At 40.2% G+C, this 23,307-nt stretch overlaps 1 protein-coding gene across 2 annotated transcripts in view; it reads right to left on the bottom strand.

Annotated features, from left to right (window-relative positions):
* Positions 1 to 23,307, bottom strand: part of ZCCHC17 (zinc finger CCHC-type containing 17) — a 60,600-nt gene that overhangs the window by 21,151 nt on the left and 16,142 nt on the right. Inside the window, exons 3-5 of one of the 2 annotated variants that reach the window (XM_006747213.3) lie at positions 20,667 to 20,724; positions 7,950 to 8,050; positions 6,437 to 6,528 (exon numbers count right to left, since the gene is read on the bottom strand). In XM_006747213.3, the coding sequence (XP_006747276.1) occupies positions 6,437 to 6,528; positions 7,950 to 8,050; positions 20,667 to 20,724 (251 nt within the window). The remainder of the gene's footprint in view (positions 1 to 6,436; positions 6,529 to 7,949; positions 8,051 to 20,666; positions 20,725 to 23,307) is intronic. The other variant, XM_081817935.1, reaches the window with a different exon arrangement.

Below are 23,307 nucleotides of genomic sequence, written 5' to 3'. Positions count from 1 at the left end.
CTCTCTCTCTCAAATAAATCTTAAAAAAAAAAAAAATCCTGTGCTCTTGACCCCAAATATTTTTTCTTTACCTGAACCTCTTTAACTTTGAACTCTGACTTCACCTAAGCTTTTCCAACTATTCACCAAGTCTCTATAGAGTCCAGCAAAAACAGAACTATTTTGCCAAAAAAGCCACAGTACCCAGAGAAATGCAGGATGACATCAAAGCAGAACAGAACTACCCACCTCATGTATTTTAGCCACCAGTTTCATGGGATACACTGGTTTAAGGGAGGAAACAGAAAAGACCAAGATACTCCATATTCTGTCCTGGTCCCTCTTCAGTTCAGCTCACACACTGTATCTTCTCTAAAACGTTCCCTGCCACCAGAGGCAGAGTTAATTACTCTTTTGTGTTCCCACAGCATTTTACTCTCTCGTCATTTTGTTAGATTTGTTTACATTTTGGCTCACCCTCTGTACCATGAACAGGCCTTCAAAGATAAGGACTATGTCTGGGGTGCCTGGGTGGCTCAGTCGGTTAAGCATTTGACTCTTGATTTTGGCTCAGGTCATGATCCCAGGGTCTTGGGATCAAGCCCCATATCGGGCTCCAAGCTCAGTACAGAGTCTGCTTGAGATTCTCTCTCCCTCTCCCTCTGCCCCTTCCCCTGCTCATGCTCTCTCTCTCAAATAAATAAATATATCTTAAAAAAAAAAAAAAGATAAAGTCTATGTCTTATTTTTTTTCTGTATCTGAGCAGTACGTAAGCCATCTAGCATACCAATGTCCAACAGAATGCAATGATGGACAAGTTCTATAAATTTATGTCTGTACTGTTGACTAATATTTAGGTCTGTGGCTACTGAGCACTTAAAATGTGGTTAGTGTAACTGAGGAATTGGATTAAATTTTATTTAATTTTCATTTACATTTAAATAACCATATGTAGGGACGTCTGGGTGGCTCAGTCAGTTAGGCGTCTGCCTTTTGGGTCGTGATCCCGGGCTCCTGGAATCTAGCCCCGCGTAGGGCTCCTTGCTTGGTGGGGAGTCTTCTTCTCCCTCTGCCTGCCACTCCCCCTGCTTGTCTCTCTCTCTCGCTCTCTAACAAATAAATGAATAAAATCTTTTTTTTTTTTTTAAATTGATTTATTTTTCTGACAGAGAGAGACACAGGGAGAGAGGGAACACAAGCAGGGAGAGTGGGAGAAGCAGGCTTCCGCTGAGCAGGGAGGCTGATGCAGGGCTCGATCCCAGGCCCCTAGGACCATGACCTGAGCCAAAGGCAGACGCTCAACGACTGAGCCACCCAGGAGCCCCTGAATAAAAATTTTAAAAAATAGTAATAATGACCATATGTAACCATATGTAACTTAGTGGCTACCTAGTGGGATAGTGCAGACAAGCGTATGATTTAAGTTTTGAAAATGTCTGCTCAAATCCCCAGGTTTTGCCCTAGCATAATCTTATTCAAAGGACAGGGGGTCAACTGTCTGGTATGGGTCATGGGAGAGGGTCCTTTAAAAAAATAAAGCCTGAGTAAGAAAAACCAAGGTGGGGGGTGGGTAGAGAAGGAAATGGGAGTTACTTATCAACAGGCATAAAGTTTCAGTTAAACAAGAAGAATTAATTTTAGAGCTCTGCTATACAACATTGTACCTAGTCAACAATACTATATTGTAGACTTAAAAATTTGTTAAGAGGGTAGATCTCATGTTGGGTGTTCTCACCACAATAAAATAATTTAAAAAAAAAAAGGGTAGAGAAGGGACACCTGTGTGGCTCAAATCGGTTAAGCGTCTGCCTTCAGCTTGGGTCATGGTCTCAGAGTCCTGGGATCGGGTCCCACATTGGGCTCCCTGCTCAGCAGGGAATCTGCTTCTCTTCTCCCTCTGTGTACTCACTCTCTCTCTCCCTCAAATAAATAAATAAAATCTTTAAAAAATAAATAAAAATTTGGAATTGACATTCTCTATTTTAATTTTGTTCCTGTTTATTTTTAAATTTTCTTTTTGTTTCACTGGAAAGGAAAGATGATGCTCAGTTTTAAACGTTAAAAGTGTACAAGTTGCTTTGTTACAATAAAACTAGATGTGTACACTAAATAAATAAATAAATAAATAAATAAAAACCACGGCAGGATCTTGGGGATATAACTTGAGCAAGTCTCAAACTCCATGGCTTTCAGATATCCTTATCTGTGGAGCTGAGTTTCAAGTGGCTATGAGTTACAGCTTAAACAAGCCCTCATTATAATCAATTCCAATATTCTGTGGGTTCTAACATGTGACAAGCCAAATCATAACTCCCACCCAATACTCAGCTCAACAAATGTGTCACTTGCCTGTCTCCCTTTTCTGTGCTCACTGCCATGCTGGTTTAGGTCTCGCTACTTTGCGTCTACATAGTAACAAGTTTTCTCCTCCAATCCATCCAGGGCACATAGTTGAATTAACCTTTCTTTTGTTCAGTTCAACTCTTACTGGCAAGCACCAGTACCAGTGATGAGTAAGTGTGTCAAAAAGGCAGAACTCGGTCCTTCTCAAGGAGCTTACAGTCTAGCAGTGGAGGGAGACATACAGGTGAATAATTATAGTGGTGAACCACAAACACTCTTCTAAAAGACTATGCTATGCTGGCTAAACCTACCTAGAAACCGCCTTTTCCCCTTTCCATTTACAGATTCCCTTTAATACTCTGGGACTGGGGGGATGAAATGTAAGACAGATATTGACGGAAAATGAAAGGCAGCTGACAAACTGTGGATGGCTGGAGACAGCACTAAGACACTGAGCATAACAGGGTGAGGTCAGAGAATGGTGTACAAGGAGAGATTAATCTGATCAGGAGTCTCTCCCCCCTCAAGGGCTTTAAAAAAATTTTTTTAAAGTATTTTATTTATGGGCGCCTGGGTGGCTCAGTCGTTAAGCGTCTGCCTTCGGCTCAGGTCATGATCCCAGGGTCCTGGGACCGAGTCCCACATCGGGCTCCCTGCTCGGCAGGAAGCCTGCTTCTCCCTCTCCCAATCCCCCTGCTTGTGTTCCTGCTCTCGCTATCTCTCTCTCTGTCAAATAAATAAATAAAATCTTTAAAAAAATATATTTTATTTATTTATTTGAGAGAGAGATAGCGAGAGTGAGCACAAGTGGGGAGGAGGGAAAAGCAGACTCCCCGCTAAGCAGGGAGCCTGATGTGGGGCTTGATCCCAGAACCCTGGGATCATGACCTGAACTAAAGGCAAATGCTTAACTGACTGAGCCACCCAGGTGCCCCAGGGCTTTTAAAAAATTAACGCTCTTTGACTGATAGTCAAAGTCAAAGCTCTCCACAATCTCACTCCAACATACCACCTTTCAAGTCTTACATTCTAGTACTTGACTGTACCCTCCTCTTTCCTAAAACAAGACTCCTAAATGTGCCCTGGGCTTTCCTGCCTAGTGCCTTTACTTAAATCATTCTTCTGTTGGGAATACCATTCCTTCCCCTGCTGCCTGACAAAATCTTATCCGTTCTTCTAGAACTAGCTCAAATGCCACCTCTCTTCTAGCCATCGGGGCCTGAAATCAACTCATCCTCTTCAAGCTAATTCCTAGAACCCTTTCTTTAACCTACTCTTTTAGCATTTATTACATTTGCCTTATATTAAAGTGATCTGCATAATTATCTCATTACACTAGGCAGTAAGGCCCTTAAACAGAAAATTTGGTATTGCCATTGAACCTAATATGAAATATGAACCGAAAAAAATATTTGTTGAATAAATGAGTAAATGAAAGCACAAATTAACAACTGTTACACATCAGGCACTCTGGGAGATAAGAAAGAGCTGTGTCCCCTTATTCTCCCAGGTCTTATATATTCTTTCAAAAGAAAAGATGTGATAATCACAGAAGAAAAACAAAGAGATCTTTTACAACAATAACTACAAGCAGCTACCATATACTAAGATCCTACTATACACTAGACACTAATCTGGCTCTTTACAAACAAGCCTGTATTTAAATCATTCCATCATTTCTGAGATATAGGCATCATACCCTCCAACTGATAGTAAGAAGCTGAGGGAGGAGTCAGGGAAGAGGAGTCTGCTCAAGGTCATATACTAGTGTTCAGCAGAACTAGGACTCTTTCTAATTTACATCTAACTCTAAAACCTCTCATCATTCCACTATATCGTGCTTCTTTCCTGGATGCAGCTCTAGAAATAGTTTATAACAAAAGTTACTGTTTGGCCACTTGGTTATTACTAGAAATAGCCTATACATAGAGACCCATACAGCCCAAAACCAGGGAGCCCTTTCCCTTCTCTACCCTTGTTTTGAGACAGAGAAGAAGCTTTTATTTTACTTGTCTTACATTTTACCCCTACAAGGGTGACTTTGGGAAATTCCATTGCTTTTTAATGAGTCATATGTACATAGCACAGGATTCTTTGGAGCAGAAGCAATTTATTATAATATAATCAGTAAATGCCAGACTTAAATAATATTACTGAGCTCTGAGTTATAAAACATTTCTACTATAACTGAAAGGTGTTTTGTCAATAATCAGACTTACAAACATGTCAATATTTAGAGATGAAACTATAGAAATATGGAAAAACTCTAAGTCACATGCAACAGCTAGAAGCATCATGTGGTAAAAAGGGCCCTAGGTTCAATGTCCTAGTTCAGATCCCTGACCCACTATAATTTGTCATTAACCACAGGGAAATTACTTATCACCAAGCATCAAGATAGAAACTAGGAATATAGGGATGTCTGGCTGGCTCAGTCAGTGAAGCATGCAACTCTTGATCTTGGAGCTGTGGGCTCAAGCCCCACATTGGGTGTGGAGATTGCTTAAAAATAAAATCTTTTTTTTTTTTTTTTAAGATTTATTTACTTATTTTAGAGAGAAAGAGAAAGAGTACACACATGGGGAGAGGCAGAGGGAGAGGGGGAGAGGGAGACAAGCAGACACCACCCTGAGTAGGAAGCCCAACATGGGGCTGGATCTCGGGACCCTGAGATCATGACCTGAGCTGAAATCAGAGTCAGATGCTCGACCAACTGAGCCACCCCGGTGCCCAAAAATAAAATCTTTAGGAAAAAAAGGGGTGGGGGGGTGCCTGGGTGGCTCAGTCGATGAAGCATCTGCCTTTGGCTGAGGTCATGATCCTAGGGTCCTGGGATTGAGCCTTGCATCGGGCTCCCTGCTCAGTGGGGAGCCTGCTTCTCCCTCTGCCTGTCACTTCCCCTGCTTGTGCTCTGTCAAAAAAATAAAATCTTTTAAAAAAAGAAAAGAAAGAAAGAAACTAAGAATATAAAGTAAAATGGAGATAATACCCACTTTGGAGGTTATGAGAATCAGACACACAAATGTACATAAACTGCCTTGCATAATGCCTGGCACAAAGTATGTATCCAATATCAATGCCTTCCCTTTTAGGTAAAATTACTTTGTATCCAGAGTGATTTTGCTTAGAACTATAAACATAAGGGTTTCCAAACTTTTCCCCACCAAGATCCCACTCAAACATTTATTTTTTTCTTGTTTTTTAAATTGATCAATAACTGAGGCACCTGAGTGGCTCAGTCGGTTAAGCGTCTGCCTTCGGCTCAGGTCATGACCCCCGCCATCAGGCTCTCTGCTCAGCAGGGAGTCTGCTTCTCCCTCTGACCCCCTCTCCCCCCTCATGCTCTCTCTCTCTCTCAAATAAATAAAATCTTTAAAAAAACAAATAAAATAATAACATGACTGCCACTGAGAGCACCTGATTAGCATGAGATAAACAATGTGATATTTTAACATCAAAAGCAATACAATAAAGTCACGGTTAACCTGAAGGTAAATGCATGATTTTGGTTGGTTTTCTGAAACACTGGAAACAGTTCAGAAACCCTTCACGGAACCTTAGGGAGCTAGGAACCCCTGATCAGAAATCACTGGCATAAATTCAAGAAAGACTTTGAGACAGACAGCAAATTCCTTATATCACCAGATATTAGCCTACATGTATAGCAAATCTTCCATTCCTAAATGAAAGGTCAGAAGAGCCAATGTAAGTAAGATGTCATATTCAGAACACAGTTATCCCAAGATGCATTAAACCCTACTGGAGTTGCTTCTAGATTACCCTACTCTTCCACATGGTCTTTTTTTGAGCCCCTGTGCTAGGAGAGAGACAAGTAGCAGGTGCTTCATGAATGCCTGTTGGCTAACTGGTTAAAGGGCAAAGAATAAGGGGAAGGAAACAAAACCACTGATGGAGCATTTCTATGCTTTGCATGTGAGCATTCAATCTTAGAACTCTATGCAGTATGGTGTTATCGAAATCCAAGGATCACAAGGGCTACATAACTCATCTATATCAGACTATAAATGGTAGAGTTCCTAGGTCAGTCTGATTCACTACAGCATTCTGTGGTTTGAGAAGTAGGATTGTAGCCTTTCCAAACCTTTTACCTACTCAATGATAACGTTGTTAGGGTCGAGGTCTTTCCCAGTCCCTTGGTTGACAACTTTCATGGAGAGGGACACTTTTATCCTATCATTTTTCATCTGTAAAGACAAAAGCAAAGTCACCAACAGCTAAGAGTACACCATTTAGACTGCTGGTCTAAAATTATCTAACTAAGCATCAAAGCTTTTATCATCATAACAAACACCGAGCTTCTCTAATGGCTGAGGTCCTGTACTAGGAACACTGGGGGTACTAATGAGCATTATAAATAGATCTTGTGGCAGAATAACTTCAGGAAATTGTTTTTATCTCATTCTTGTCCTTCTGGGGAGGAAAGGCAGAAATGGTTGTCAGAAATTCAAGGCCTGTGGAGGTAACCAGGCAGAAAATAAAAGTTGTTTTTTCCATGTAAGTTCAGCATAATGATGGGTTCAGAGATCCATGAGCCCAGAATGTGTTTCCCAAACATTCCAGACTAGACTAGATCCCCTTTTGGAGTTGGTCTAGTGCATTTTTAAACATGAAGGCAATTGTTAGCCATGTTGGTCTTTTGCTTCCTCCAACACCTGACGCCCTTTTCCACTTCAGGGTCTCTGCATTAGTTATTCTCCCTGCTTGGAATATGCTTATCCTAACTTTTCACATGATCAGTGCCTTTTCCTTTAGGTCTCAGCTCACAAATCATTTCCAGAGAGAGCCTATTCCTGACCACTTCATCTAAATCTACCGCTGATACTGCTTGAGCCCATTATGGCACTTATTACAATTTACAATTATAATTACAATCACAATTATTTTATACGTATGTTTGCTTACTTTTATATTTGTCTCGTCCAGTTACATTCTATATAAGCTCCATAACAGCTGAGGTCACCTAGGTCTGGCTCACTCTTATATCCCTCAGACTAGTACATATTAAGCACTCAAATAGTATCTCTTTCAGACCTGTCTCCCCTGCCATTCTCTGGTACAAGAACAGGCTGCCCACATCTACAACCCTCATGCCCTCAAGTGAGATGCTGTTAAGAGCATCCTTCAAACCTCTCTCACTTGCCTCACACTGCATGGTGCCAGGTATTAGGAGCAATAATGATAAACTCTGTCTTTTTATTGTTTTGGTCCAAACTGAAGTGTACCAGGCAGCTATTCTTTGAAATTTATGATTAAGACTAGTCCCATAAATTAAGTTTTCTTCTCTCTTTTTGGTTCTTTTTTTTTTTCCACCTACCACTTGGAAACTTCATAAAAATTGGGAACATAAACTTCACAGAGGAAAGTTCTATAAACATGTACTTATTGCACCGCACTTATTACAGTTTACACCACATCCCTTCTGAGTTTACAGGACAGCTGGCCAGAAGGTTTCAATTCAGGACAGAATACAGTGGCAGGATGCAAAAATAAGATCATCAGCCACAGTTAACAACATATACACATTCGCCACCATAAAATACCAACACTGCCCCCCCCAGCTTTTCCTCAGTCTTTCTAACAACATGAAAGTTGTACAGAACCTTACCTCTCGACCAATAAGCTTCACCCACACTTTGTCTCCGACATCTACTATCTCAGAGGGCTTATCCACACGACAGGATGACATGTGAGTTCGATGGACCAGACCTGGGTACAAGAAGAAATGAAATAAAGCAAAGGGTATATCTGGCATTTATACTCTAAATAATGAGGTAAGGAAAAGATGGGAGTTGAGGATTCACTGAAAAATGTCTGTTAATTTAAAACTGTAAATTAAGACAATTTGAGATCACTTTTTGGACTTAATCAACACATATTGTTTAAAAATAATTCTCAATGTTAGCAAACATGTGATACAAGAACAACACATTAGTAAAAACACAAGTCAGTGAAAGTCTTTAAAAGCAAGGGCATCAAGATATTTATACCTTTTTTTTTAAAAAAAGATTTTATTTATTTATTTGACAGAGAGAGAGATAGCGAGAGAGGGAACACAAGCAGGGAGAGTGGGAGAGGGAGAAGCAGGCTTCCCGCTGAGCAGGGAGCCTGATGCGGGGCTCGATCCCAGGACCCTGAGATCATGACCTGAGCCAAAGGCAGACGCTCAACGACTGAGCCACCCAGGTGCCCCAAGATATTTATACCCTTGATGCAAGAATATCATCATTAGAATTTTTCCAAAAGAAAAAACAGAGGCAAAACCCAAAAACCTATGGGTATATAAAAAACTTGTAGTATTATTACCTACAAAGGTTTAAAAAAAAACTATAAGCAATCTAAATGACCAATAATTGGAAAATTAGCTTGGTAAACCATGGTAAATCAATCAAATGGAAGAGTAAGCAGCCAATTAAATTACAATTACAGAAAATAATTATGATAGATGTTAAGTGAAAAAAGAAAATCTAAACAATTTTTAATTTTTAATCTATTTTTAATCTATTTTTATCTATTTTTTAATCTATTTTTAATCTATTAAATTTTTAATCTATTAACAACATGTTTAGAAAATAATATGCATGGGTGAGAGCATAGTAAAATAAATATTGCTAAGGCTAGTATAAAATTTTAGAAATCATTTAGCAATCACTAACAAGAGTGGTAAAAATATTTAATAAAATTAATTAAAAGTTAAATGATAGATTAGTTATTAAATAATTTTTAAAATATTTATAATAGATGTCCTTTTCCTGTCTGTCCAAAGTCCTTTCCTGGGAGAACCACCTTCCCTTTTAATAGATAATTTTGGATTTTTATGAATAAAATTATTAAAGTATTAATCAACATCACCTTCCCTATTTTCTTTTTTTTTTTTTAAGATTTATTTATTTATTTATTTGACAGAGAGAGAGAGAGAGAGAGAGCAGGAACACAAGCAGGGAAAGTGGGAGAGGGAGAAGCAGGCTTCCCGCCCAGCAGGGAGCCCGATGCAGGGCTTGATCCCAGGACCCTGGGATTATGACCTGAGCAGAAGGCAGATGCTTAACGACTGAGCCACCCAGGTGCCCCACCTTCCCTACTTTCTAAAATAAATCTGGTCCATGTGATTTGGTTGAAGCTGACATAACCCCCAACTGTTGGCACATGACACATGCTTAATCAATCAAGATACTTCACCCCATTGGGTGATTAGCTAAATCAATTCATCTTTTTCAAGATATTTGTCAGGATAATAAACTATAAAAACTTACCAATGCCCATCTTTACCACCAGGTGGCAAGAGTTGGCCAGAGGTAAGACACAAAGCCCTGAGGGTACTGTAATCTGAGCACCTGATATAGCCCTGGGGAAGCTAGATTTTCCTGCACCCCACAGTGAGAATAGCCAAAACATTTCTCAATTTTGTTTCTGTCCCCTTCAATGTATTTTGAAGACAGAAAAAATTAGAAACAAACTAAGGGCACCTGGGTGGCTCACTCCGTTATGGATCTGCCTTCAGCTCAGGTCATGATCTCAGGGTCCTGGGACTGAACCCCAAGTTGGGCTCCCTGCTCAGCGGGGAGTCTGCTTCTCCCTCTGCCGCCCGCCCACCCACCCACCCTACCCCACTCGTGCTCTCTCTTGCCCGCTCTCTCAAATAAATCTTCTAAAGAATTTTTTAAAAAACGATGCTCAAAAGATTATATAAGAATATGTCCATAATTCATTCTTTAGTAAATATTTGACTGCCTACTCTGTGTCAAGCACTGAAGACAACCAGCATTTTCTCATGTAAATAACAAAAGTACAACAGAAAATTATATGCGGTATCCCTCTCCCTCTGCCCCTCCCCCCCCACGTTCTCTCTCTCTCTCCCTCTCTCTCTCAATAAAATCTTTAAAAAAGGGGGGGGTGCCTGGGGGGTTCAGTTGGTTGAGTGTCTCCCTTCCACTCAGGTCATGATCCCAGGGTCTTGGGACTGAGCCCTGTGTCATCCTCCCTGCTCAGCGGGGAGTCTGCTTCTCCCTCTCCCCCTCTCCCCCCACCCTCATGTTCTGTCTCTCTAATAAATAAAATCTTTACAAAAAAATTGTATACAGTATGATTACAAATGCTTAAAAAAGACTTTGGGGGGGTGGGTGGGGGTTGAGGTAACTGAGTGACAGGCATTAAGGAGGGCACTTGATGTGAAGAGCACTAGGTGTTATATGCAACAGATGAATTACTGAACTCTACATCTGAAACTAATGATGTACTGTATGTTGGCTAATTGAATTTAAATTTTAAAAAAAGACTTTAAAAATCAGAAAGAATGATCCAAATGCTGTAACAATGGTTATCCTAGGGTACAGGATTACACGTTAATTTTTTTATTTTCAAGTGTTTCAATAATAGAGAAAATTATCTCTATTCTGGGGAAAATAAATACAACATACAATTATTTTGAATGAACATAAACCAGGAATGTAAACTAGAGAAAAATGATTAAGTCAAAGAGTTACATCTAAAATACCTGCCCTCCCTTAAATTGCATGGGGGAATGATGAGCCTGTATTCTCTCTCTCAAGCTCGCTCTCACATGCATGCATCCACAAGGACATCGGCACAGCAGGCACGTATCTGTGATGAGAAGTATCTGCCCTCTGCTTGGAGCTCCTGTTGGAAGTCACTGCTTGCTCTGACCAGGGTCACTGGGGCTCACATACCTACTGCAGCTCATTCTGGAGGTTGACAGCCTATCTCTATGAATAACTCTGGGGCCTCCAAAATGTGTTATATACATCATAAAACCTGTGTTTTTAATCTTAGACCACATCACGTAATCTCCAAATTGGATAAAACCTGCGAAGCTGTGGGCAACCCCCCCGCCCCCAGGATGGTGTAACGGGCAGAGCAGCCTAAAAGTCTGAAGAGGAAATTCAGATGCCCTAAAGGAAAGGGAAACCTTGCACTTTGGCATTTTTTGGCTGCAACTGTCCTCTCATTCAAACTTCTTTCCTCTATTGCTAATGAAAGTTATGAAGGAAATTAACGTTGAATCTAATAATACTTGAATTTCTTTTCTATCCTGAAACAAAAGGTCTGTACCACAAACAAGGAAATAATGGCATTAACCATTTGTCCTCCCACCTGATCCCAAAGTAGGATATTCTTTGGTCTGGGCATCATTCCTGGTTCAATATGGCATTATTAGTAGTGAAAAACTGGAACTTTTAAATGATCATGTGGTACAACTGATGATAGACTAATGTTTAAATGTTTACAAAAGTATGTGAAAAGATGGAGAAATGTTTAAGGCTCATTAAGTGTAAAAAGCTATAAAATACATATATACAGAGTATAAACTTAAACTCAACGTTAAGTTTTATGTACATGTGACTTATAAAAAATATACCAAAATGTTGATAGTACCTATCTGTGTGGTAGTAGTATCATATAATTCCTTTGGAATCTTTCCCCTTATTTTTCTATAATATGCATGCAATATTTTTAATCATAAAAGTATCTTAAAAGCGAAATAGAAAATGATATGTACACTACAACTGAGCTAAAACTATGTTTCATATAGAACAGACCAAAAGAGAATATAAAAATAGTTATGCCAGGGTGCAAGATTTTTATAGTTGAGACATTAATGGCTTATTACCAAAAGACCTTAGCTTACAGGGTGAATTTTTTTTTTTTTTAAAGCTTTTATTTATTTATTTGAGACAGAGAGCATGAGAGGGAGGAGGGTCAGAGGGAGAAGCAGACTCCCTGTCGAGCAGGGAGCCCGATGCGGGACTCGATCCCGGGACTCCAGGATCATGACCTGAGCCGAAGGCAGTCGCTTAACCAACTGAGCCACCCAGGCGCCCCCTTACAGGGTGAATTAAATAAGGGAAATGGTCTAGCCCTCAGCCTTGAAGGCAAATGTCAGGTGGGCAGTTGGATATTTAAGTCCATAGCTCAGAGGAGGCATATGAACTGAAGATACAAATATATGTAGGAATCTGCAAATGTAAACTTACATACTAAAATACATTAACCAGGGGCACCTGGGTGGCTCAGTCGGTCAGGCATCTGCCTTCAGCTCAGGTCATGATCCCAGGGTCCTGGGATCGAGCCTGCGTGGGGCTCCCTGCTCAGTGGGGAGTCTGCTTCTCCCTCTACCTCTACCCCTCCCCCTTCCATTTGTGCTCTCTCATGCATACGCACTCTCTCTCAAATAAATAAAATCTTTTAAAATAAATAAATAAAATAAAATATATTGATCTGATGGTCAATATAGTAATTGGTACAGGGACAGACACAATTCACCAATTTATTAATTTACGACAGAGGATATACTTTTTTTTTTTAAAGATTTATTTATTTCTTTGTGAGAGAGAGAGAGTGCACGCACACACACAAGAAGAGGGAGTGGCAGGCAGAGGGAGAAGCAGGCTCCTTGCCGAGCAAGGAGCATGTGTGGGAATCAATCCCAGAACCCTGGGATCATGATGTGAGCCAAAGGCAGACGCTTAACCAACTGAGCCACCCAGGCGTCCCAAGGATACTTTGTAAAATTCCCAGTCCTTGCCTAATAGACTACTCACTGTTCCCTACTCACTGTTTTTAGGTATCAAATACCTAAAAAATTGGATAAGTGATCAGAAATTGCTTCAACACAGAATCAGAACAAAATGGAGACACATGATTTAAGATAGGTTTCCAGTCCACAGGTTTAATGGACTATCACTTCCTCATAAAAGAATCCATCTCTCTCTAGTTCCTAGCATCAGATTCATTTCTGCTCTCAATAAAGGCAAGACAAACACTGCCAACTTCAGATTCTCAGGCTTTCTTTTACTATGTTCCAGCCTGACAACCCACCCTGTTCACATAATCTCCCCCTAGATAGAATGATACAGTCAATTAGATTTCAGTCTCCTAAATTATAATTTCATTCCAATCCCTTTCCTCTGGAATCACACCCAGATTAGCTTGTTACCGTCTCAAGAGTGCTCTCATCTCTTTAGTCACAGAGTTACAGGCGATTACCTGGTATATTTCTATCTATGGCTAATCCCATACTCTGTATGGGGGATTCATCACCAGTTGCATTCTTGGACAGTCTATATTCTTGGAAGGTATTTCACTGCTACCCACATAAACCACCCACAGTTGGATTAAGTGGATAAAGTAGAGGGCACCAAATAACACATTTGAAGCCCCCTCACTGTGTGCTGGATACCTCACTAAATACAGTACATCCACCCATTCATTTAATCTTTATACCAACCCTGTGATGTAGGTTCACATGAGGAAATACAGTAGATGATAAATACATTGTGCAAGATCATAAAGCTAATAAAGAACTGCAATTCAAATATGAGTCTGTAGCGTCTTCTACAACATACTGATATTTCTCCAATTTTTATTATTGATTTGTGTTATCTTTTCAATTAAAAAAAAAAAGAAAGGGGCGCCTGGGTGGCTCAGTCATTAAGCATCTGCCTTCGGCTCAGGTCATGGTCCCAGGGTCCTGGGATCGAGCCCCGCATCGGGCTCCCTGCTCAGCGGGAAGCCTGCTTCTCCCTCTCCCACTCCCCCTGCTTGTGTTCCCTCTCTTGCTGTGTCTCTATCAAATAAATAAAATCTTTAAAAAAAAATTAAAAAAAAAAAAAGAAAGAAAGATGGTCTCATCTACAAGTAGTAGAAACACATCTAATTCTGCTCCAGCATATGCTCCAAAATGAACAGAAATAATGAAAATGCTTTGCTTGTCTGTCTACATGGAAGGGAGCTCTTCAGAGCAGTTTGTGCCTGGATTTCTGACATGAACCCATAAATGACCAAAGGGCATATCAAGTCCATCATCATGTTCAGTAAACCCAACAGGACACTTAAACGAACTGAATCCCATCCAAGTGTCTGCTAGTAAAAGAAGAAAAGAAATTGTGACAACCTAGAAAGAGCTAGCATCTCAATCACCATATATAAAACACAAACAAACAGAGGTAGCCTATTATTGTTCCCTTAAAAATACTCTCCCAAATGTACTGTTCAACCTTAATTTCTTTTACAACTCCCACTGACCATAAAGAGGTGAAAATTATAAACCATTAGAGGACAGCTACAGCCCAAAAATGTCAAAATAAAAGGTCCCCTTTATCTTTGGGGGATCTGAATTCCCTTTCTAGAATTTTCAAATAAGTTATCACCAATCAATGGTGTATGACAATAATCTAAATCCACAAATTAAAGTGCTTTCACACCCTTTATCTTGTTGGGATTATGGATTCATTCAAAAGTTACTAAATATCCACAATATTATAGGCAAAAATGGATTCAAGGAGAAGTAAGACATGATCCTGCCAATCAAGAATCTCGAAAATATGCACATCATTCCTATTTCACAGATAAGGAAACTAAGGCTTAAGTCTTACTCAAAGACTCAAAGCAACTGAAAGTCAAAAGCCAATAAATGGCAGAGCTGGGACTAGGATTTATTCATTTAATAAAATGTACTTAACACCCACTATTCCTCAGGTACTGTTCTAGGCCCCAACATTTCACAGCTCAGTGGATAACTACAACTTCACTTATATTATTACACCATATTGTAATTTGTTCATATCTCTAGACTATGAACAATCTGAGAGCAGCAGGGACTGTTTTCTTATCTCTCTGTTCCCACCTAACATAGTGACCAGATAATAAAGTTCAATAATTATTTGCTAAACAGAATACACTGCTAAAAACATTTGAGCTTCAGGGTGCCTGGGTGGCTCAGTCGGTTAAGTGTCTGACTGTTGATCTCAGCTCAGGGCTTGATATCAGGGTCATGAGTTCAAGCCCTTGTGTTGGGCTCCACGAAGTAAAATTATTTGTGCTTCTACCATAAGCAAGACATTTTAAAAGTATAACATTGAACAATCTCTGATCCCAAAATTTCATGTGCTGGTGGGGCAGAGGATAGTGGAGCAAAAAAGAACTTCCTAAAAAAACTGCATTGACACTATGACAGTCACTAGCCATGTTGCTGTTTTAAGTTTAAATTTAAATTAAAATAAACAAAGTTAAAAGTCAGTGGCTACATTATTGGACAGCAAAGATGTGCTATAATGCAAAAATATATTTGGTCTTTGTCCCTGGTTCCTAGACACCCTGCACAGAACTCCTATAACTCTTGGCATCTCTCCAGTGATAGGAGAGTCTTTTGTTATTCATAAGCCCCTTCTGATCACACCAGAGTTTGTGTTAATGAGGTGACTTAGCATAGGGCTCCTAGAGGTCTCTGGATGGGCCAAGTCTCCAGAAGATCAAATGATGAGAGGGTTGGAACTTTCAGCCTCACTGGTCTCCAGGAAAGAGGGGGAGGGGCTAGAGAGTAAGCTCTATAAAAACTCTTGAACGGTGAGATTCAGACAGCTTCCAGGTTAGTAAACACATCAGCTTGTTGGGAGGGTGGTATGCCAGAGAAGACATGTAAGCTCGGAGTACACCCCCCATCCATACCTTGCCATTCTAGCAAATGATCAAACTTGACGAGGGGGTTGTGGGAACCCTTGCTTCGTAGCCCACCAGTCAGAAGTCCAGGTGGCTCAGGACTTATGACTGGCATCTGAAGTAGGGGAAGTCTTGTGAGTCTGAGCCCCTCTAACCTGTGGGATCTGACACCTCTCCAGGTAGATAGTGTCAGAAGTGAATTAAGACACCTCCTGTTGGAAGCTGGAGAATGGTTAGTGTCAGAAAACACACTGGAACAGATACAGAACATTTTCCTCATCACACAGAGTTTTATTAGGCACCACTATGAGATGGGGGAAAATCTAGTTTAGATCTGAACACTAGGAAGGGGTCTTCAACTAAGTAGTGGTAAAAATTCTGAAAATAGGAGGCTGAGAAAAACAACTCAAGAGTCTCCCTTCCCGAATCAAAATGTTAAAGTCTGGAGAGCAGAATTATTTTATAGCTCAGTCCTTTTGGCATGGGACTTAATGATCTTCCCCCTTCGAGAGCAGAGAAGCTAAAATACAACTGTTCGAGTTATGCAGTAAACCCACAGAAAAGACCGGGAACAGGGAGTTCCCACCTCATTACTTGGCTTCCTGAGCTCTCCCTCTGAGGCTTGTCTCGCCAGCTGTCAGACTAACAGATCACATGTAAGCAGGAAGCCATAATCAGAGGCACCCCCTGACAGGGCATGGACACGAATGAGTTGGAAGACTGACTGCTGAGAGGTGGCAGGCCTTTCATCTCCACACAGTCCCCAAAGTGCCACATAAATGCTCAAGTAAGGATGGGACTTTCAAGTACTGGGAGCGATGGCAAGTACACCATGAAAATCTGTCCTCAGACCAAAAGAGGTGCTTGCCTATAGGGACCGGGATGAGTTCCCTCACATTAAATCCTAGACAACATAAAATGAGAAACTTTGCAACAGATTGCTGACTGCTAGCTTGGCAACTACTGGTGAGCCCTTTCTAATTCCAAGATGCAATTTGTGGCACAGCAGTCTCCAAGGCTAGAAGCATGGCTTTATTATCCAAAGATCAGCTGTTGGATTTATTTTTAAAGAAAAATTTTGTTTTAAAAAACTGCACAAAGAAAAAGTCCCTATTCCATGTCCATGTCTCCCATAGCAAACTGAACCCTCCAGAGGTGACCCCTGTTAACAGTTTGTTGAGTAAGCTTCTAGGCTTTCTTCTAAACATATGCAATAATTCAAAAAACTACATAGGCTAATGTACACATGCTTTAAAATGTAGGTAGGGATGGGATGCCTGGGTGGCTCAGTGGGTTAAGCGTCTGCCTTCAGCTCAGGTCATGATCCCAGGGTCCGGGGATCAAGTCCTGCATTGGGCTCCTTGCTCGGCAAGGAGCCTGCTTCTCTCCCTGCCTCCTCTCCCCCTGCTTGTGCTCTCTCTCTCTGACAAATAAATAAATAAATAAATAAATAAATAAATAAAATCTTAAAAAAAATTTTTTTAAATGTAGACAGGTAGGGTCATGCTCTTCAAACTCTGCTGCAACATGCTTTTTCGTGTTACCTTGGACATCTTTCCATTTCAGTAAATTGGGACGTACCCATTCTATCAATTCTAAGAGGCACTTTCCTGCCCTCACTTTACCATCTCTGAAATAAGAATGCTTCCTAGAACCAGTGCTATCTTACAAAGGCTTTCAGTCAGGCATCAGTGTGGGGGTAGTTGTATCAAAACTTTTCACAGATCCTTTCTGGTGAAACGAAGAAGGCACCAGCATCAAAGTATCATGCTTCTTATCATCTGCATAGTCCACTGCACAAATGTACATAATTTATCTAAGTCTATGCTACAAACTAAATCCACTAAAGGACTGCTGGATTAAAGGGGAAGCACATTAAAAATGTGAATAGGCATTGCCAAAATCTATAACAATTTATACTCTCAACAGTAAGTAAAACTATTATTGGAAATACCCATTTCCAAAATTGGTCATTATTAGCAATTTTTTAAGTTTTTATTTAAATTCCAGTTAGTTAACATACAGGGTAACAGCAATGTCTTTAATATTTGTTAATCTCAAAAATCTTATGAGTGTTTTAAATCACTTTTAAAAACTATTTTGAGATAATTTTAGATTCACATGTAGTCACAAGAAATATGCAGAGAAAACCTCGGTACCCTTTACCTAGTTTCTTAACTGTAATAGTAAGTATAGCATTTCTGGTGTTCTCTGAGTTATTCTAGCAAAATTATCGAAACTGGGGTCGGGGATGGTGTGGGAACACTGAAATGTGTAGCCAAGTCTGCCAGAAGTGTGGATAACCTGGGGACTCGATGCTTGTACCTGGCGTCTGAAGTGAGGGCAGTCTTGTGGAACACAGCCCTGAAGTCTGCGGAGTTGGGTGCTACCTCGGCAGTTAGTGTCAGAACTGAACTGAACTGTAGGATATCCAGCTGGTGTCAAGAATCAGAGAATTGGAGAGCTGGTTAATTGCATGCCACATTCTGCAATGGCAATAAACAACTGCAGTACTGACACATGCCACAGCATGGAAGATCCTAGAAAACATGCTGAGTGAAAGAAGCCGGTCACAAAAGACCCCATGTTGTATGATTCCACTTAATAAGAAATGTCCAGACAAGGCAAACAAATAAAGACAGAAGGTAGACTAGTGGCTGCCTAAGACTCAGGCAGGCAGGATGGTAATTTGGAGTGACTGCTAATAGGTACAAAGTTTCTCTTTGGGGGTGATGAAAATGTTCTCACATTAGATTGTAGTGATGGCTGCAAAACTGTGAATATAAAAAAAAAACACAACCAAAAACACTGAATTGTACATTTGGGTGAAATGCACAGTATAAGAATTGCTTCTCAATAAAACTGCCAAAAAGAAAAGGATGTTACACAAAAGGAATTATAAGATATGCAACCCTGGGGCACCTGGGTGGCTCAGTTGTTAAGCGTCTGCCTTCAGCTCAGGTCACGGGGATCAAGCCCCACGTCGGGCTCCCTGCTTCACGGGAAACCTGCTTCTCCCTCCCCCACTCCCCTGCTTGTGTTCCCTCTCTTGCTGTGTCTCTCTCTGTCAAAAAATAAAGTCTTGGGGCACCTGGGTGGCTCAGTCAGTTAAGCGGCTGCCTTCGGCTCAGGTCATGATCCCAGGATCCTGGGATCGAGCCCCGCATAGGGCTCCCTGCTCAGCCGGGAGCCTGTTTCTCCCTCTTCCTCTGCCTCTCCCCCTGCTTGTGAACGCTCTCTCTCTTTCTCTGTCAAATAAATAAATAAAATCTTTAAAAAATAAAAAAATAAAATAAAATAAAATCTTAAAAAAAAAGATATGCAACCTTTTGGGATTACCTTTTTTCACTCAACATAATTCTCTGGAGATTGAGCCAGATTTTTTTTTTAAAGATTTTATTTATTTGACAGAGAGAGACACAGTGAGAGAGGGAACACAAGCAGGGGGAGTGGGAAAGGGAGAAGCAGGCTGCCCACTGAGCAGGGAGCCCAATGCGGGGCCCGATCTCAGGACCCTGGGATCATGACCTGAGCCGAAGGCAGACACTCAACAACTGAGCCACCCAGGTGCCCGAGATTGAGCCAGATTGTTGCGTACATCCATACTTCATTCTCATTCTTCTTTACTGCCAAGTAGTATTCATTGGACAGATGTGCCACAATTTAAGGTAGTTCTTTTTTTTTTTTTAAGATTTATTTATTTGGGAGAGTGAGAGAGAGAGCTCACACAAAGGGGGAGGGGCAGAGGGAGCGAGAGAGAATCCCAAGCAGGCTCCACCCTGAGCACGGAGCTGGACACAGGGCTCAATTCCACAATCCTGAGATCATGACCCAAGCCAAAACTAAGAGTCAGCTGCCTAACCAACTGAGCCACCCAGGCACCCCTTAAGTTAGTTTTAAATCAATCTGGAGAATGAGCATCTTTTAAGACGTTTATTGATCAACTGCTATTCTTTCTCCTGTGAATTCTTTCCATATTCTTGGCCCCTTTTCCTACATTCCCTTTTTTTATTAGTCTTTTATCATGTGTCCTACAAATTCTTTTTCACAACTTAACTTTGCTTATGATTTTTGAAATAAATTTGTTTACTTTTATGAAGTCAAATATCATTCTATATTTTTTCTAATAATATCCTTGTAATTAAATTTTTTTACACTAAAATCTTCGATAATTCCTTAATTTATTATAGCACGAGGAATTAGCAAGTTGAGTTTTTGGATCTACTAGCACTGTGATATGGTAAAAAACTCACTGGGCTAGGAATTAGGAGGCTCAGGTTCTAGACCTAGCTGTGCCATTACCTAGCTAAATCACTCTGAGCAGGCCACCAGTCTGTAGAACTTGTCTTTTCTATGTAACACAATTATTTTAAGAAACAAATAAGATTATAGATATTAAGGCAATTCTCAAGAAATGTCCAACAAATGCCTATAATTTTAAAAAGAAAAATTAAAGCATAACATATATAATATATTCGTATTGGTTACAACACTATTCCCATTCCATGTGCCGTATACTAGAAAATTCACAACATCAGCCTCAGAGAGGAAATAGCTTGCCCTACCCCAAATCCTAAGACCAAAGAGGTCAAGTGTCTTGCCTAGGGTCACAGGTGAAATTTAGACAAGAGCTGGTTCCAGAAGTGAACCTAAATAGCTACACCCAGCCCCCCACCAACTCAGAGAGCATCATTCTTCTGAGTTAAGACCTACGAAAACATGGACTGTCATCATTTATCTATATTCCTATCTCTACACTAAAGACAAAAACAAAACTACTGTTTGAAAAAGAGAGTCTATAATCAGGATGTGGTGGGGTGACAGAAAACAGTAGAACAGAAGGGCTGAATTTCAAGTGACAGGTTACCACCTTGCTTCCGACAGCCTGGGATTTTGATGAAGGCTCCATAGTCTGTCACCATAGCCACCTATAAAGACCGAAAAAAAAAAAAAAAGAAAGAAAAAAATCAATGTCACACAAATGAGAATCTCTCTTCCATAGCATTTAACCTAGTCTCCCTGAATTTCTACTTGGCACTGACTGCTGCAAAGCTCCCTAAAAGTTATGTTCTGTCAAATATTCTTTCTGTTCTTTTTGAAATTTAGACTGGCAGGTATGTGAACACATTAAAAACACTGGTGAGGCTGGAGTGTTGTCAGATGGTATGACAGAATCTAGGGATGTCCAAATCTCACACCTACTGAAATCCCCAAAGGAGATATTTGAAGAAATGGAACACACAGCAGAAAATCTGGTAATAAAGTTACACTTCTTATTAGCTGGGACTGAGGCCCCCAATACCAAAACAGAGAACTTTAATATTTTGGGATGGATTATACAGGACATTCGTTTTCCCTAAACTTCAAGTCAAAACAGATGATATGGCCTGCTCTATTTAACTCCAAACCAGTCTTAGGTTTTATAAGACAACTACAGAAAAAAACAATACACAGAAAACTGACAGAACCTAAAAAGCTGTAATCAGAGAGAAAAAGAGTTGTCCCTGAGTCTTTTGTGGAGGTGACCAAAGACGGAGAAGTTACAGGCTTGATGGGTCTATGTAATAGGTAATAGTAATGAAAGGCCCAGAACCCCTGCCAGAAAAACATTATCCCAGGAACTGGAGCAAGATGGCGGAGGAGTAGGAGACCTAAATTTCGTCTGGTCCCAGGAATTCAGCTAGACAGTTATCAAATCATTCAGAACACCTACAAACTCAACAGGAGATCAAAGAAAAGAATAGCAGCAATTCTATGAATAGAAAAGCGACCACTTTCTGAAAGTATATATTTTTCTGGGGTCGTTGTTACCCTTTTAGCATTTTGTTCTCTCATTCATCTATTCTCCTCTGGACAAAATGATAAGATGGAAAAACTCACCTCAAATAAAAGAACAAGAGGCAGACAGTACCGACTGCCAAGGACCTAATCAATACAGACATCGGAACTAGAGTTCAGAATGACGATTATAAAGATACTAGCTGGGCTTGAAAAAAGCATAGAAGATACTAGAGAATCCCCTTCTGGAGGAATAAAAGAACTAAAATCTAACCAAGTCAAAATCAAAAAGGCTATTAATGAGGTGCAATCAAAAACGGAGGCTCTAACTGCTAGGATAAATTAGGTAGAAGAGAGAATTAGTGATATAAAAGACCCAATGATGGAGAATAAAGAAGCTGAAAAAATGAGAGATTAAACAACTACTGGATCACGAAGGGAGAATTTGAGACATAAGTGATACCATAAAGCGAAACAGAATAATTGTGATCCCAGAAGAAGAGAGAGAGGGGGGCAGAAGGTATATAGGAGCAAATTATAGCAGAGAATTTCCCTAATTTGGGAAAGGAAACAAGCATCAAAATCCAGGAGGCACAGAGAACCGCCTCAAAATCAATAAAAACAGGTCAACACCCTGACATCTAATAGTAAAACTTACGAGTCTCAGAGACAAAGAGAAAATCCTAAAAAGCAGCTCGGGACAAGAGGTCTGTAGGTTACCTACAACGGTGGAAACATTAGATTGGCAGCAGACATATCCACAGAGACCTGGCAGGCCAGAAAGGACTGGCATGATGTATTCAGAGCACTAAACGAGAAAAACATGCAGCCAAGAATACTATATCCAGCTAGGCTGTCATTGAAAACAGAAGGAGAGATAAAAAGCTTCCAGGACAAACAAAAACTAAGAGTTTGCAAACATCAAACCAGCCCTACAAGAAATACTGAAAGGGGTCCTCCAAGCAAAGAAAGAGCCTAAAAGTAACATTGACAAGAAAGGAACAGAGACAATATACAGTAACAGTCACCTTACAGGCAATACAATGGCACTAAATTCATATCTTTCAATAGTTACCCTGAATGTAAATGGGCTAAATGCCCCAATCAAAAGACACAGGGTATCAGATTGGATAAAAAAACAAGACCGATCGATATGCTGTCTGCAAGAGACTCATTTTAGACCTAAAGACACCTCCAGATTTAAAGTAAGGGGTGGAAAACCATTTACCATGCTAATGGACATCAAAAGAAGGCTGGGTGGCAATCCTTACATCAGACAAATTAGATTTTAAACCAAAGACTATAATAAGAGATAAGGAAGAACACTACATCATACTTAAAGGGTCTATCCAACAAGAAGATCTAACAATTTTAAATATCTATGCCCCTAACATGAGAGAAGCCAATTATATAAGCCAATTAATAACAAAATCAAAAAAACACATCGACCATAATACAATAATAGTAGGGGACTTTTAACACCCCCCCCTCACTGAAATGGACAGATCATCTAAGCAAAAGATCAACAAGGAAATAAAGGCTTTAAATGACACACTGGACCAGATGGACTTCACAGATATATTCAGAACATTCCATCCCAAAGCAACAGAATATACATTCTTCTCTAGTGCACATGGAACATTCTCCAGAAGAGATCACATCCTGGGTCACAAAATCAGGTCTCAACCGGTACCAAAAGACTGGGATTATTCCCTGCATATTTTAGGACCACA

The sequence above is a fragment of the Leptonychotes weddellii genome, chromosome 4 (assembly GCF_054177405.1).
Source record: "Leptonychotes weddellii isolate Sample4059 chromosome 4, ASM5417740v2, whole genome shotgun sequence".
Taxonomy (NCBI): domain Eukaryota; kingdom Metazoa; phylum Chordata; class Mammalia; order Carnivora; family Phocidae; genus Leptonychotes; species Leptonychotes weddellii.
The sequence above is the reverse complement of the archived record's forward strand: the minus strand, read 5'-3'. Positions and strand labels throughout refer to the sequence as shown.